At 42.9% G+C, this 15,875-nt stretch overlaps 1 protein-coding gene across 12 annotated transcripts in view; it reads left to right on the top strand.

Annotated features, from left to right (window-relative positions):
* The window catches only part of STAU1 (staufen double-stranded RNA binding protein 1), a 79,831-nt gene that overhangs the window by 23,646 nt on the left and 40,310 nt on the right, over window positions 1–15,875 (top strand). For 5 of the 12 annotated variants that reach the window (XM_055265533.2, XM_055265532.2, XM_063633401.1 and 2 more), the window contains 2 exons: window positions 13,145–13,283; window positions 15,435–15,600. In XM_055265533.2, the coding sequence (XP_055121508.1) occupies window positions 13,183–13,283; window positions 15,435–15,600 (267 nt within the window). In that variant the 5' untranslated portion in view covers window positions 13,145–13,182. Of the gene's footprint in view, window positions 1–1,066; window positions 1,356–8,736; window positions 8,802–13,144; window positions 13,284–15,434; window positions 15,601–15,875 lie in introns of those variants that run through there. The other 7 variants (XM_063633400.1, XM_063633396.1, XM_063633393.1 and 4 more) reach the window with 4 other exon arrangements.

The raw sequence follows: 15,875 nt of genomic DNA on the forward strand, positions 1-15,875 counted from the left end.
TACTTAAAAAAAATTTAACTGTTTGTTTATAATAGAACTTCTAATTAGTTGGTTTGCTGGTTTTTGCATTGGTTGGCTATTTCCTGAGAGACCTGTCATTTCTGTTCTTTGTTGCCACTGGTTATTTTTAAGTACTTTGACTTATTAAAAACATTTTCAGCTTTTAAAGGATGGCCATGAAAATGAGCACAACTGTCCTTATTTTTGTCTCGCGAAGAAATTTAATGTATTTAGAAGTAATGCCTTCATTATTCTCTTAATTTACAATATGAAGTAAACAAGCTCCAGTGCTCCCCACTCCACCATCACACCAGTAAAATTGCCAGTCTAAAATCCGTTCCTGTCTTCTTCATCTCCACTTTTGCTTTTAATAGTATAAATTCTCTGGTATGGTCTTTGTTACTCACATCACTTCTCAGGATCTGTGAGCCTGGGTAGGGGTGTGATAGTTTTCTTGTTTGGGGTCTGTAATTAAATGAGACCTCAAACAAGCCTTTTAGGAAAACAATACATCTCTCATCACCATAGGGAAAAAGAAACAGCAGAAGTATCCTACCTTCCTTCCGTCAACTTAAAGCCCTAAGGTTGTCAGTCTGAGCCTTGGTCCTTAAGAGGAAGCAGTCTTCACGTTCACCTGTTCCTGGTATTATAAACCTAGTTTGCTTTCAGTTTCTTGTAATTTTGAGACCAGAAAGAAACCTTACTATGCCCCAATTACTATAGAAACCTCTCCATACTTTTAAATTTGCATTTTTGAATGTAAGCTATAGTTTGCAATTCTTAATATTCACCAATAAATATTATACCCTACTTATTCTCTTTGTATAGTAAATATGCAGAGCACACGGGTATTGTAAATCATTTAAAAAACACTGTGGGAAAGTCACAAGGCCAAGAAACTTACTGTATACCAAGGAGAAACATATTTTGAATAAATCAACATAGCTACATGCTAAATGGGGCTATTTTCATAACTCAGTAGGTGACACCATTTTGACTGAATATTGGCAATTACATATCTCCTCTATAATTTACCTTTTTATTTTCTTTCCCTTACAACTTTTAGGTAGAACTTTAGACTTCATAGCACTGAATTAACCTGCACTGAAAGCTGTTTACCTGCATTTGTTCACTTTTGTTGAAAGTGACCATGTCTCAAGTTCAAGTGCAAGTTCAGAACCCATCTGCTGCTCTCTCAGGGAGCCAAATACTGAACAAGAACCAGTCTCTTCTCTCACAGCCTTTGATGAGTATTCCTTCTACTACTAGCTCTCTGCCCTCTGAAAATGCAGGTAGACCCATTCAAAACTCTGCTTTACCCTCTGCATCTATTACATCCACCAGTGCAGCTGCAGGTAAGCATATGAATCCAAGTGTCTTCTATTTCAAATGTTTTCTTACCCTGTTTTCTGATCTGATAGGTTGCAGATTTAGGGAGCTCTCACATTTACCTTCAAAAAGCAAAAGAAAGTATCACCACCCACACTTCTTTATCCCAGATATAGAACACTGGTTGTGTAGGGGGTTGACAGGGGCCTCAGTTGACAGACCATTGTAAGTTGTGAGAAAGAGAATTGAAAGCTGAAAACTACTCGCACTATAAAGCCTCATCTGTTAAAGAGTGGTGGCTGGCAGAAAGAATTAGGCAGTATCCAATACCACCTTGGATATTCATCGTTGTATGGGATAATTCTGCATTTAAAATTATTTCCCAGAACAAGCCAGGTGCCTTGGCTCACGCCTGTAATCCCAGCACTTCGGGAGGTTGAGGCAGGTGGATCGGCAGAGGTCAGGAGTTCGAGACCAGCCTGGCCAACATGGTGAAACCCTGCCTCTACAAAAAATACACAAACTAGCTGGGCTTGGTGATGCACGCCCATAACAGCTACTCAGGAGACTGAGGCAGGAGAATTGCTTGAACCTGGGAGGTGGAGGTTGTAGTGAGCTGAGACTGTGCCGCTTCACTCCAGCCTGGGCAACAGAGGGAGACTCTGTCTCAAAAAAAGAAAAAATAGGCTGGGCGCGGTGGCTCACGCCTGTAATCCCAGCACTTTGGGAGGCCAAGACAGGCAGATCACGAGGTCATGAGTTCGAGACCAGCCTGGCCAATATGGTGAGACTCTGTCTCTACTAAAAATACAAAAAATAGCCGAGCATGGTGGTGCACGCCTGTAGTCCCAGCTATTCGGGAGGCTGATGCAGAAGAATCGCTTGAACCCAGGAGGCAGAGGTTGTAGTGAGCTGAGATCATGGCATTGCACTCCAGCCTGGGCAACAGGGCAAGACTCCGTCTCAAAAATAAATAAAAAATAAATAAATTTCCCACAACTGACGAAGAGCTCTTATATCTGCATAAGCCTTCTTTTTGAATGTCCGTAAGATTTTATCCCAAGCAAGGGGGCAGCCAGATTTACTAGAAAGCAAAAAAGTACATTGACATTTATTTATTTTTATTTTTGTTTTGAACAAGTAAGTTTAAGTCTGGAAGGTTCCAGAAGTAGTTTAGAAATCATGAGGATCAATTAGAAATGGAATAAAGAAGCAGAGTTTTTTTCTCTTCTTTCTTTTCTCTCATTTGTTTCACAGGGTCTCTACTCTATTGCCTAGGCTGGAGTACAGTAGTGTGATTATGGTTCACTGCAGCATCAGCCTCCTGGGCTCAAGTGGATCCTCCTGCCTCAGCCTCCTGAATAGCTGGATTATAGGTGTGAGCTACAATGCCCAAATTTATTTTCTTGTTCAAATTTTCTGTGTCATGGCCAGGCGTGGTGGTTCACACCTGTAATCCCAGTACTTTGGGAGGCCGAGTAGGGAGATTGCTTGAGCCCAGGAGTTGGAGACCAGCCTGGGCAATATGGTAAATCCCATCTATACAAAAAAATACAAAAATTGGCTGAGCTGTGGTTCCAGCTACTCCAGAAGCTGAGGCAGGAGGGTAACTTGAGTCCAGGAGGTCGAGGCTGCCATGAGCTGTAATTATACCACTGTATTCCATCCAGCCTAGGAGACAGAGCGAGACCCCGTTTCAAAAAAAAAAAAAAAAAAAAAAGTTTCCTTCTTGGCTGGCCAAGGTGGTTCATACCTGTAATTTCAGTGTTTTGGGATGCCTATTTATTTATTTATGAGACAGAGTCTCACTTTGTTGCTTAGGCTTGAGTGCAATGGCGTGATCTCGGCTCACTGCAACCTCTGGCTCCTGGGTTCAAGCGATTCTTCTGCCTCAGCCTCCCGAGTAGCTGGGATTACAGGTGCCTGCCACTACACTCGGCTGTTATGTATTTTTAGTAGAGATGGGGTTTCACTGTGTTGCCTAGGCTCGTCTCCAACTGCTGACCTCAAGTGATCAGCTTGCCTTGGCCTCCCAAATTGCTGGAATTACAGGTGTGAGTCATTGTGCCAGGCTGGGAGGCCAATTTAAAAATTAGCTGGGCTTGATGGTGTGCACCTGTAGTCCCAGCTACTTGGGAGACTGAGGCAGGAGGATTGCTTGAGCCCAGAAGTTTGAGGCTGCAGTGAACTGTGATCGTGCTATCTTACTTCAGCCTGGGCAACAGACTGAGACTGACTCAAAACAAAAAGTATAGAAGCATTCAAATCTGATTATTAGGAAAATGAACTAAAGGTACTTTGCCAGACACAGTGGCTCATGCCCATAATCCCAGCACTTGGGAGGCCAGGGCAGGTGGATCACCTGAGGTCTGGAGTTTGAGACCAGCCTGGCCAACATGGTGAAACCCTGTCTCTATTAAAAATACAAAAATTAGCCAGGTGTAGCAGTGTATGCCTATATTCCCAGCTACTTGGGAGGGTGAGGCAGGAAAATCGCTTCAACCTGGGAGGCAGAGGCTGCAGCGAGCCGAGATCATGTCACCGCACTCCAGTCTGGGCAACAGAGCGAGATTCCATCTCAAAAAAAAAGATTTAAAACACTTGAAAAATAGCTAAAAATATTATAGACAAGAAACTAAGGCTAAAGAAAGAAAACCTGAAACCAGTATTCTTATGAATAGGAGACAGGGTCTGACTAAAAAAAAAAAAAGGGAGTGGGAATAATAAATAAAAACAGTATTCTGCTTCCCAACACCCTCCCTGCAACATGGCAAGACCAGTGAAATAAATGGGGTGTCAGTGTCGATATATATATATATATATATTTTTTTTTGAGATGGAGTCTCGCTGTGTTGGCAGGCTAGAGTGTGGTGGCACGATCTTGGCTCACTGCAACTTCCTCCTCCCGGGGACCTCGTGATCTGCCTGCCTTGGCCTCCCAAAGTGCTGGGATTACAGGCGTGAGCCACCACACCCAGCCTAGTGTGGGTATTTCTATACCAAAGTCACCTTGTAACAAAGTCTTTTCATCCCCTTCCTTGTGCCTGTTTCCTTTCAATTTCCTACTTTGTCTTCTCATTTCCTTTAGTTTATAAATCTGTTCTTTTTTTTTTTTTTTTTTGAGATGGAGTCTCGCTCCGTCGCCCAGGCTGGAGTGCAGTGGCACAATCTCGGCTCACTGTAAGCTCCGCCTCCCGGGTTCATGCCATTCTCCTGCCTCAGTCTCCCGAGTAGCTGGGTCTACAGGCGCCCACCACCACACCCGGCTAATTTTTTTGGTATTTTTAGTAGAGATGGGGTTTCACCTTGTTAGTCAGGATGGTTTCGATCTTCTGACCTCGTGATCCTCCTGCCTCGGCCTCCCAAAGTGCTGGGATTACGGGCGTGAGCCACTATGTCTGGCCTATAAATCTGTTCTTAGAGTGTTTGCTTCTCCCACTCAGCTGCGTGGCATCTTCCATGCCACCCCCACAATTCCTTGGACTGGTTCATCATATAGCATTCTTGATTTTTCATAGTGCTAGAGGGATGTTGTTTTCCCCATATTTGCCATGTGAGACTCTCTTAAAAGGAAAAGGCACAGACTGTTTCCGTCCTCTGGGATTTATTGCTTTTTCTTCTAATGAATTCTGGTGTCCAAATCCCATTGACTTTGTAAAACTCCTGCCCACCAACATCATTTTATTTTACTTATATAATTATTAGAAATAGATAAGGTCTGAGGATGGCAGCCTTTGGAGAAAAGACTAGAGGATGCCCAGGAATGAGAGTTTCACTGTAGGGAAGATGACAACTGTTGTTTGAGAGATGGTAGTGGCATGTTGAGTTTAGCGAAATAATGGGCAGGGTACAGCTGGCAGCTGTTTCGGTAACTAGTGTCTCTGCTCAGAAGACCTTGTATTCCAGTTGGTTTTAATAGCAGTGCTTCATCTGATTTTAAATCTTGCTCGCCTGCCATGGGTTAGTTACTCCCCTGACTTCACTCTCTTTTGAAGACACACCGTCTCCTAGATTACCTGGCGTCAACTGGTTCAGAAAAGACCCCAGTTGCGTCTTCTCTGGGAGTGTACTCCTGGAATGATTTGCAGTTTTGTATCATGGCTGCCTACATTTGTAGGCCTTCCATTTGTTTTTCCTCTATTTTCATATCCCTAGGAGAATAGTAGTCTTATATACTGCTAGTTGACTTCAGTGGTCTTAATGTTATTTTTCACTTCTTCTCATGTGGCAAACCCCATAGAGAAAAATCCCAGTTGTGTCTTGTGAATGAGTTAGTTTGTTTCAGCAAGATCCAGCTTGAGTATAAGCTTTTGTGTGAGCAAGGTCCAGCTCACTGTAAGGTAAATTGTCCATACTACTTGTGCATTTATAACCTACCTGGAATGTTTTCTATTTTTTTCTACTCTTGAAAGTGGTGCTGTGATTCAAAATACATATTTTCAAACTGATGAGGTTGTCTTAAACAAAAACTATACTTAGACAAGATTATAGATTTTTGAAGTTGCTTCTTTTTTCATCCTTGCCAATGGGTCAAAGAAAATATATGCTGCTTTTTGGAATATTTGGGTTTTAGTTTTTGTAGAGTCTTTCTTTGCCGCCTAGGCTGGAGTGAGTGCTGCGATCATGTCTCACTGCAGCCTCGACCTCCCAGGCTTAAGCAATCCTCCCATCTTGGCCTCCTGAGTAGCTGGGATCTCAGGTGCATGCCACCACGCCCAGCTAGTTTTTTTTTTAATTCTTTGTGGAGATGAAGTCTCACTATGTTGCCCAGGCTTGTTTTGAGTTGCTGGGCTCAAACAATCTGCCTGCCTTGGCCTCCCAAAATGCTGGGATTACAGGTGTTAGCCACCCCGCCTGGCCATATTTTGCTTTTAAAACTCCAAATAGTGTATGGTTGTTTGGGATTCTGAACAGAGACAATTCTCAAGCACCTGTGATTGATTGCCCGTAAGTTTTCCAGCTCTGGGCTGCCTCTTGTCTATAGCTTACTTCTGGCTCCTCTCCAGCTTGTTTGCACAAGGACCTTAGGGGCAGGGAGAAGAGGTGATGGGAAAACAGTTTTTTCACTTGTTAGCAATCCGGGCAAAAGGTTTGAAGATGCAATTGCCTGCCTAATTTTGCATTTTAGTAGAGACGGGGTTTCACCATGTAGCCTCAAAGTGAGTATTTTATATTGTCTCTGGTTTCAGTTATCCTTGTCATTCCCCTTATCTTAGAGAATGAAAGTCTGACTATAATTTTAAAATTTGCTAATCATTATTCAAGAATTCAGTCTTTTTAGAACGTGAAAGAAAGGAAAAAAAATAATTCAGTCTTTGAAACTTGTTTGTTATCTGTATTAACAGCACATTCTGGAACTTAATTCTTGCATATCTGGAGTTACCTCTTTTCCCAACCATCTAAGGACACGGAGATATGGAGTTGTCTTTTGCAGCTGTAGTGTAAGATGATACAGTATGAGAGATAAGGAATTGACGCTGTCTGTTTCTGATCCTAACCTTGCAGCAAAGATAATATAATTAAGGATGAGTTATTTATCTCATTATGCCTCATTTTCCTTTGCATGCAAACCTCAAGCCTTGAATAAATCGAGTGTTTCTTTTCATTTGACTGAAAGTAACATCAGGCACAAACATGAATAGTCACCATAGCACAACACGGTTCAGTTGCCTTTGAAGTCACACACATCTGGGTTTGAATCTCAGCATGTTACTAGCTGTGTGATCTTGTGCAACTTACTACTTTTTTGTTGTTGTTTCCTCATCTGTAAAACAGGGATAATACCCACCAAATAGGTTTATTGTGAGAATTAAATGAGAGCATATATGTTAACGTGTGGAGCACAATGCCTGGTACCTAGTAAATGCTTGAGAAATGGTAGCTGTAATTCTGGCTACTTGGGTAGCTGAGGCAGGATTAAGCATTTAATTAAGCATTTAAGAAAAACAATATTTCCCACTCACACAAAACTAGCTTAAAAATGTTGTTTTAAAGCATAATTCTATTTGAAATGTGTCTTTATAGACACATTTAGGCAATTAGGGCCTGGGAGCTGTGGCTCATGCCTGTATTCACAGCACTTTGGAAGGCCAAGGCCGACAGATCACCTGAGGTCAGGAGTTTTAGACCAGACTGGCCAACATGGTGAAACCCCGTATCAACCAAGAAATACAAAAATTAGCTGGATGTGGTGATGCACACCTGTAGTCCCAGCTACTCAGGAGGCTGAGGCAGGAGAATCACCTGAACCTGGGAGGCGGGGGCTGTAATGAGCTGAGATGGCACCACTGCATTCCAGCCTGGGTGACAGAGTGAGACCCTTTATCAAAAAATAATTAATTAAAATAAAAATAGAAGTCAGTCATTTTTCTATAACTGTTGTATTTCCTCTACAGGATTTTTTTGCAGACCTTAACTTTGGGATTCCCTTTATTAACTTTTTATTATATTTTGGCTAATGCACTTTCTCACTTGAACTTTTAATAATTTAGGTAGTTTGGCTGTGTGTTCGTCTCTAACCGCGTATTTTCTTTTTACCCGCAAGTTGTTCAAAGAGGAGAAGTTGTTCTCTCTTGGGTGATTTAGATTATTTGAAAAATCAAGAGATGTGGTGTACTTTTAGTTCTATCAAAACCAAGATTCTAACCTTGCTACCAACAGAATGCAGCAGAGTGGCAGGTAGCGCCGGATGGGGAAAGTCCTAGAGAAAGGCAAGACAGTTCATGAGAATAACTTTGTGTGTCTTTTTTTTTTAGCATTTTCCCCTTCAGCATTTATCCATGAGACAATCACCAAGATGACCCAGGGATTGTACTGCGTTGCAGGCTTCTGCCATTTGACTTTCCTGCCTGCCAGGGTTTTGAGTTCATATTGTTGTTTGTACTTAAATGAGTAGCCCGGTGGACTGCAGAACATATAATAAAAGAGACCCCTGATGTCCTGATGTGTGAAGTGTCAAGGGGGGTAAAGGATTCTTTTATTTATTTATTTATTTATTTATTTTTGAGATGGAGTCTCGTTCTGTGGCCCAGGCTGGAGTGCAGTGGCGCGATCTGCTGGGATTACAGGCATGAGCCACTGTGCTCGGCTTTTTTAAATTGAGATGGAGTCTCTGTTGCCCATACTGGAGTGCAGTGGTGCAATCTTGGCTCACTGCAACCTCTGCCTCCTGGGTTCAAGTGATTCTCCTGCCTCAGCTACCCAAGTAGCCGGAATTACAGGCGCATGCCACCACGCCTGGCTAATTTTTGCATTTTTAGTAGAGATGGGGTTTCACCATGTAGGCCAGGCTGGTCTCGAACTCATGACCTCAAATGATCTGCCTGCCTTGGCCTCCCAAAGTGCTAGGATTACAGGCATGAGCCACTGCACCTGACCAATAAAGGATTCTTTGTTTTTTTCCTTTAGTGGAAGCTGTGCACTGAGGGAATCCTAAGAGTAAGACCTACAAGAAAAATCAGCTGTGAAGGCAAGTTGCCTCACCCCCTACGGCACCAAATTTAAATGACCCTAGACATACTGAAATCCAGGTTTCTCTTGTAAATTATTTGTAAGTGAGATAAAGTGATACTCAGTGATAACATCAGAAAAGTAAAAGCTTCAGTTAATTTTGTTTTGAGATGGAGTCTCACTCTGTCATCACCCAGGCTGGAGTGCCGTAGCGTGTTCTCGGCTCACTGCAACCTCCACCTCCCAGGTTCAAGTGATTCTCTTGCCTCAGCCTCCTGAGTAGCTGGGATTACAGACACGTGCTACCACGCCTGGCTAATTTTTGTATTTTTAGTAGAGGCAGGGTCTTGAACTCCTGACCTCAGGTGATCTGCCCGCCTCGGCCTCCCAAAGTGCTGGGATTACAGTTGTGAGCCACCACACCCGGCTGCTTCAATTGATCTGTTAAATTCTGAAGTAGTGAATCTCAAATCTTTGGAGTGCATCAGAATTACTTTGGGAACTTAATAAAAATACAAACGCTCATGCCTTAAATCCTATCAGTTTGGAAGGCTGAGGTGAGAGGATCACTGGAGCCCAGGAGTTTAAGACCAGCCTAGGCAACATAGCGAGACCCTGCCTCTGCAAAAATTAAAAAATTAGCCAGGTATGGGCCGGGCGTGGTGGCTCACGCTTGTAATCCCAGCACTTTGAGAGTCTGAGGCGGGCAGATCACAAGGTCAAGAGACCGAGACCATCCTGGCCAACATGGTGAAACCCCATCCCTACTAAAAATTCAAAAATTAGCTGGGTGTGGTGGCGCATGCCTGTAGTCCCAGCTACTCAGGAGGCTGAGGCAGGAGAATCGCTTGAACCTGGGAGGCCTCAGAGGTTGCAGTGAGCTGAGATCATGCCACTACACTCCAGCCTGGCAACAGAGCAAGACTGTCTCAAAAAAAAGAAAAAATTAGCCAGGTATGGTGGTGTGTGCCTGTAGTCCCAGCTACTCAGGAGGTTGAGGTGGGAGGATTGTTTCAACCCAGGAGGCTGCAATGAGCTATGATTGTGCCACTTGAGCTCCAGCCTGGACAGCAGAGCAAGACCCCATCTCAAAAACTGAGAAAAAGGGTGGTTATGTGGTTATGTTTTCAAACAAGAGCCCACAAACACATTGCAGCATCAAAACAAACATTGTCTTAATTTGTGTGAAGTACTACTGTGTGTTTAAATCAAGTTTGAAAAATATCTTTCGTGAGAAGTAATTGGAAGAGAATTTTGAGGCTGGACATGGTGGGTCATGCCTGTAATCCCAGCACTTTGGGAGACTGAGGCAGGTGGATCACTTGAGGTCAGGAGTTCGAGACCAGCCTGGCCAACATGGTGAAACCCTGTTTCTACTAAAAGTACAAAAATTAGCCAGGCATGGTGGCAGGTGCCTGTAATCCCAGCTACTCGGGAGACTGAGGCAGGAGAATTTCTTGAACCCAGGAGGTGGAGGTTGCATTGAGCCAAGTTCACACCACTGCACTCTAACCTGGGGAGAGAGTGAGACTGTGTCTCTAAAAAAAAAAAAAAAAAAAAAAAAGGAATTTCAGTGCATACACACACAATCTCTTTTTTTGTTGTTGTTTATAAAAAACAAAAAAGGATAAGAAGGGGATTACAGGATGAATTATCAAGATAAGACCAGGCCTCTTAAACCATGATCATAGAAAGTGTTCAAGGTTCAAGTGACATATTACAGTCAATGTCAGGTTTCATGAATTTGAGAGCTCACACTTTCCATTTCTAGGAATTTACAGTACTGCTGACTTGGAGATCAGCACTGGGGAGCTGAGTGAACTGGTATTAAAAAGGTCAAACACACAGCTGCTGCTAAAGCTTTGGAGGGTACAAAATTTCCTAAGCCCATAGTCTGCCCTTTTGGTAGCAAAGGAAGGAATCCAGGTCTTATGCATGGGCCAAACAGGTACCTTTCAAAAGTGTGTCTGGAGGTACCATTTAGTATGTATATGAATGGTTTCTTAACAAACTTGTTGATTTTGAAAGCACAGATTCTACACTACCAGTGACAAATGCTTATTTTTTGGGACTCCTTAACCTCATTGTAAAGCAGTGGTTTCCAATCTATGATGCTTCAACACCTGACAATCTGGAAAGGCGGTCATAGGAAGGATGGCGGGTGACCAGATAATTTCAAAGATTTCCGAAAAGTTTAATGAAAATATATTTTTGATAAGAGTGTATAGATTAGCAAGAATATAAGTTTTATTTAGAGTCACATCAAGTCATTGTGGTAATATTGATTGTAATTTTGTTGGTCAGAAGTGCTTGTCAGTTGTATGTCTCTTAGTTATTAAAAAGAATGAGAAAAATGTAAATATTACTTAAATACAAGCCAGCAGGTAGTATCTCCTCAGACAAGGAACCCATTCAGGGAGCATACTAATCAAGAAGGCGTGGCTGGTGAAGGGTTGGGGATCTGTGACCTGGAGGCTGTGTCATTAATGGCTGTTTTAGCAGAGACCCCCTCACATTCATGAAGTCATCCCAGGTCCTCGTATGTAGGAAGCAATCTGGAAAGTTACCAGTCACATCTTTCTTGTTACTTTTGATTTCTTTGCAGTGTACCTTCTTCATGTTTATTCTCTACTGCAGACAAATTCTGTGGATCAGAGCTGCTCTTAAAATGATTCAGACTGTACTTAAAATGCAATTATATGAATTTTGTAAAAAATATAATTCTAATGCAAGGAAGAGAGAGATCTGTAATTCATGTGGCCCTCTGTGCAAACCCCAAAGATATAGATTTGATTCATACATTAAATTTAGTTGAACCAATTATAGTACAGAATCAGGTCTTTTTTATTTCTCCCTATATACATCCTAAAGAGGCATTTTAAAGTGGATTTTTATGTGCATTTAGATTTTGCCATTTCTAGTGTTCTGTTTTTGATATGAAAATGTTGTTTTTAAATATGATTGTGCACTGACACTAATCTTTCCAGGCTGGTTTTCTTTTTTTTGTGGTTTTTAAAGGTTTATGGATTGGATGAACTGAAAGGAAAAAAAAATTGGAAAATGAGTAGCGTGTATTTTCTGAAGTTGATAATTTTGAGATAACTTGCTGTGTATGAAAATGGAACTCATTTTCGTAGCAAGTATTACCACAGGTCAAATTCATTAGAAACGTCAAGAATGGAAATATCTGAATATTTTGTGGGCCTTGTGTGACTTCTGCAAAGACAATTGGGTTGCTGCCTCCTCACTGATTTTTCACCTTTAAGTTGCACATCATGTTGTATTGTAGCTCTTTGAGTGTGCTTTGTGTTGTTTGAACTCCTCTGGGGCAGGAATTGTGTTTCTTTTTTTTATTTAGACAGAGTTTTGCTCTTGTTGCCTCATCTGGAGTGCAGTGACGCAATCTCGACTCACTGCAACCTCCCCTTCCTGGGTTCAGGCAATTCTCCTGCCTCAGCCTCCTGGGTAGCTGGGATTACAGGCATGCGCCACCATGCCTGGCTAATTTTTTGTATTTTTAGTAGAAACGGGGTTTCACCATGTTAGCCAGGCTGGTCTCGAACTCCTGACCTCAGGTGATCCACCCGCCTCGGCCTTCCAAAGTGCTGGGATTACAGGCGTGAGCCACCCTCACTGCAAGGTCTGCCTCCCGGGTTCGCGCCATTCTTCTGCCTCAGCCTCCTGAGTAGCTAGGACTACAGGCACCTGCCACCACGCCTGGCTAATTTTTTGTATTTTTTAGTAGAGATGGGGTTTCACCATATTAGCCAGGATGGTCTTGATACCCTGACCTCGTGATCCGCCTGCCTCGGCCTCCCAAAGTGCTGGGATTACAGGCGTGAGCCACCACACCTGGCCAGGAATTGTGTTTCTTAAGTTTAGCACAGTGCTTTGCATCCAGTTAGTAATGTAATAAATGCATTGTTCAATACTGTGTACAGACATACTTCTGAGTGCAAGCCAATAATCCTGTAAATCAGTACAACCAAGGTTATATTAAGTATTCTCAAACAGTAAAACAATTTGGACATTTACATGGGATTTTTTAATCGTGAAATTTGATGTGTTTTGGAACTTATTTCTGACAGCTGTACCATATAGCTTTCACTGATAATATCTTGGGTTAAATTGTGGCTCCTCTGGTAGCCCTCAGAGTAGATTTTGTGCTGTCGACTGTGTATAAATATCAAGAAATCACAGCATATTCTTGGATTTCCTTGTCTGATGCCTAGCAGTGGGCCACCCAGGTCCTTTTATGTAAAGTATCATGAATCCAATTAGCAGAAAGCATGCTATTACATTTTATTTTAGTGAATATCATTCTCATATCAGAAAAAAACAGTTATTTGTCGATTCTTTCTTGCAGAAAGCATAACCCCTACTGTAGAACTAAATGCACTGTGCATGAAACTTGGAAAAAAACCAATGTATAAGCCTGTTGACCCTTACTCTCGGATGCAGTCCACCTACAGCTACAACATGAGAGGAGGTGCTTATCCCCCGAGGTATGTGTGAGTTTTTTTGTTTTTTTTTTTGTAAAATACGGGAGAAAATGTGTCTGATCTTTTACATAAACTAGTACCTCTAGATTGTGGAGGGAGTAATGATTTAGTTTGGGCCTGCCAAGTGTTGAAGTTTGTCTTAATTGCTCTTGTGCCTTTGTGCCCCTCCCCTGCCTTTTCTTTTTTTTCTTTTTTCTCTTCTTTTTTTGAGACAGAGTCTTGCTCTTTCACCCAGGCTGGAGTGCAGTGGCGCAATCTCGGCTCACTGTATCCTCTGCCTCCTGGGTTCAAGTGATTCTCCCTGTCTTAGCCTCCCGAGTAGCCGGGATTACAGGCGCCTGCCACCACGCCTGGCTGATTTTTTTTTGTATTTTTTAGTAGAGACGGGGTTTTGCCATGTTGGCCGGGGTGGTCTTGAACTCCAGACCTCAGATGATCTGCCCACCTTGGCCTCCCAAAGTGCTGGGATTATAGGCGTGAGCCACCGCACCTGGCCGCCCCTCTTTTTTTTTTTTTTAATTCATTGAGACAGGGGCTCAATATGTTGCCCAGACTGGTCTTGAACTCCTGGACTCAAGGAGTCCTCCTGCCTCGGCCTCCCACAGTGGTAGGATTAAAGGCGTGAGCCACCACCCGGCCCTTTGTGCTTTTTTTTTTTTTTGAGATGGAGTCTTGCTCTGTCGCCCAGGCTGGAGTGCAGTGGCACGATCTCTGCTCACTGCAAGCTCCGCCTCCCGGGTTCATGCTATTCTCCTGCCTCAGTGACCCAAGTAGCTGGGACTACAGGCGTCTGCGACCACGCCCGGCTAATTTTTTGTATTTTTGGTAGAGACGGGGTTTCACCGTGTTAGCCAGGATGGTCTCGATTTCCTGACCTCATGATCTGCCCGCCTCTGCCTCCCAAAGTGCAGGGATTACGGGTGTGAGCCACCGCGCCCGGCCCTTTTGTGCTGCTTTAACTACTGCTCTTGGGTAGGGCCTGAGCGTATTTCTTGCTGGCAGTGTGGCTTGTGCCCTCAAGCAGCCTGGCTAAAGATAACCCTTGTAACTGCTTTGTGTAACTGAATCATATTTAAATGTGATTCCCATAGCATCATGATTCCTGTAAGATAAAGATTCCCAGCATTCGTAGATTACCTGAATATTGGGTACTTTTTGACTTTTGAACTTGTGCGCTTTGTAAATAGCTTTGGTGCAGTAAAGTATTAATTGAAACCTGAAAATGCCGTGGATTAAAAATCTTCTGCTGACAGTAATAAGACATTAGTGGAGGCCAGGTGCGGTGGCTCATGCCTGTAATCCCAGCTCTTTGGGAGGCCGAGGTGGGTGGATCACGAGGTCAGGAGTTTGAGACCAGTCTGGCCAACATGGTGAAACCCTGTCTCTACTAAAAATACGAAAATTAGCTGAGCATGGTGGCAGGGGCCTGTAATCCCAGCTACTTGGGAGGCTGAGGCAGGAGAATCGCTTGAACCCAGGAGGCGGAGGTTGCAGTGAGCCGAGATCATGCCACTGCACTCCAGCCTGGGCAATGAGAGAAACTCCGTCTCAAAAAAAAAAGACATTAGTGGATAGATGATGAGCAAAATGGAATTCTTCATTTCCCTGGTCTGTTGGGGGATAAAGTCATTTTAAAAATATAAGCTATGAAATGGTTAAGAAACTGGGTTCTGCTAGGGAAATGGATAAGAAACTCGGTTCTGCTGGGTAGGCTACAGCTTGTTGGGATTTCTTGAAATGAGGGCCCTTTCTAAAAGACTTGTGCATTAAAATTCCCAGCCTCCTATTGGAGACATGCAAATTTAAAGCTAAGGTTTGGGAAGGCAGAGCAAGCCAAGTTTTTGTCTCAGCCAAAGCCTAATTCATTTTAGATTTTGTCAGTGCAGGTTAGCATGGTAAACTCATAATTTATAAGCCATTGTATTTTGCGAGATGTAAGTTTGGATTGCTAAACACTCTTTGCTGATACTGTGTAGCAATTCTAATCCAGTTTAAGCTTTTATGAAATCCCTGGATATATTGATGAAGAGTGATTAGCATCAAACACTAATGTGAGTAGGATCGTGATGAAGGAAATACTTGCATTTGCCGGAGAGTGTATAGGTGACTTATCAACTTGAGACTGTAATTTGCCTAACCTCCTTTTATTTCTAGGTACTTTTACCCATTTCCAGTTCCACCTTTACTTTATCAAGTGGAACTCTCTGTGGGAGGACAGCAATTTAATGGGAAAGGAAAGACAAGACAGGCTGCGAAACACGATGCTGCTGCCAAAGCGTTGAGGATCCTGCAGAATGAGCCCCCACCGGAGAGGCTGGAGGTGAGGAGTGGAGCCCAGGCTCCCTGACGCTTCGACAGGGTAGGAGGGTAGTGGGGAGATGTCACCGCACGTTATCTTTTCGAAGAAGGCACGTTGACAGCTGTCCATAATTTTTATTTGAATGCCTCCAAGATTTTATGCTCTGTAAATTTCTTGCTTTTTACTCCTTTTTTCCTTTTAAAATTTCTTAACAAGAAAGTCAGTTGCCTTCTTTTTCAGTCTGTGGCATAGTTTTGAGTGACATGATGTGGTGTGAACACGTTAGAAAGTTTGTG

Source organism: Symphalangus syndactylus, chromosome 24 (genome assembly GCF_028878055.3).
Source record: "Symphalangus syndactylus isolate Jambi chromosome 24, NHGRI_mSymSyn1-v2.1_pri, whole genome shotgun sequence".
Taxonomy (NCBI): Eukaryota; Metazoa; Chordata; class Mammalia; order Primates; family Hylobatidae; genus Symphalangus; species Symphalangus syndactylus.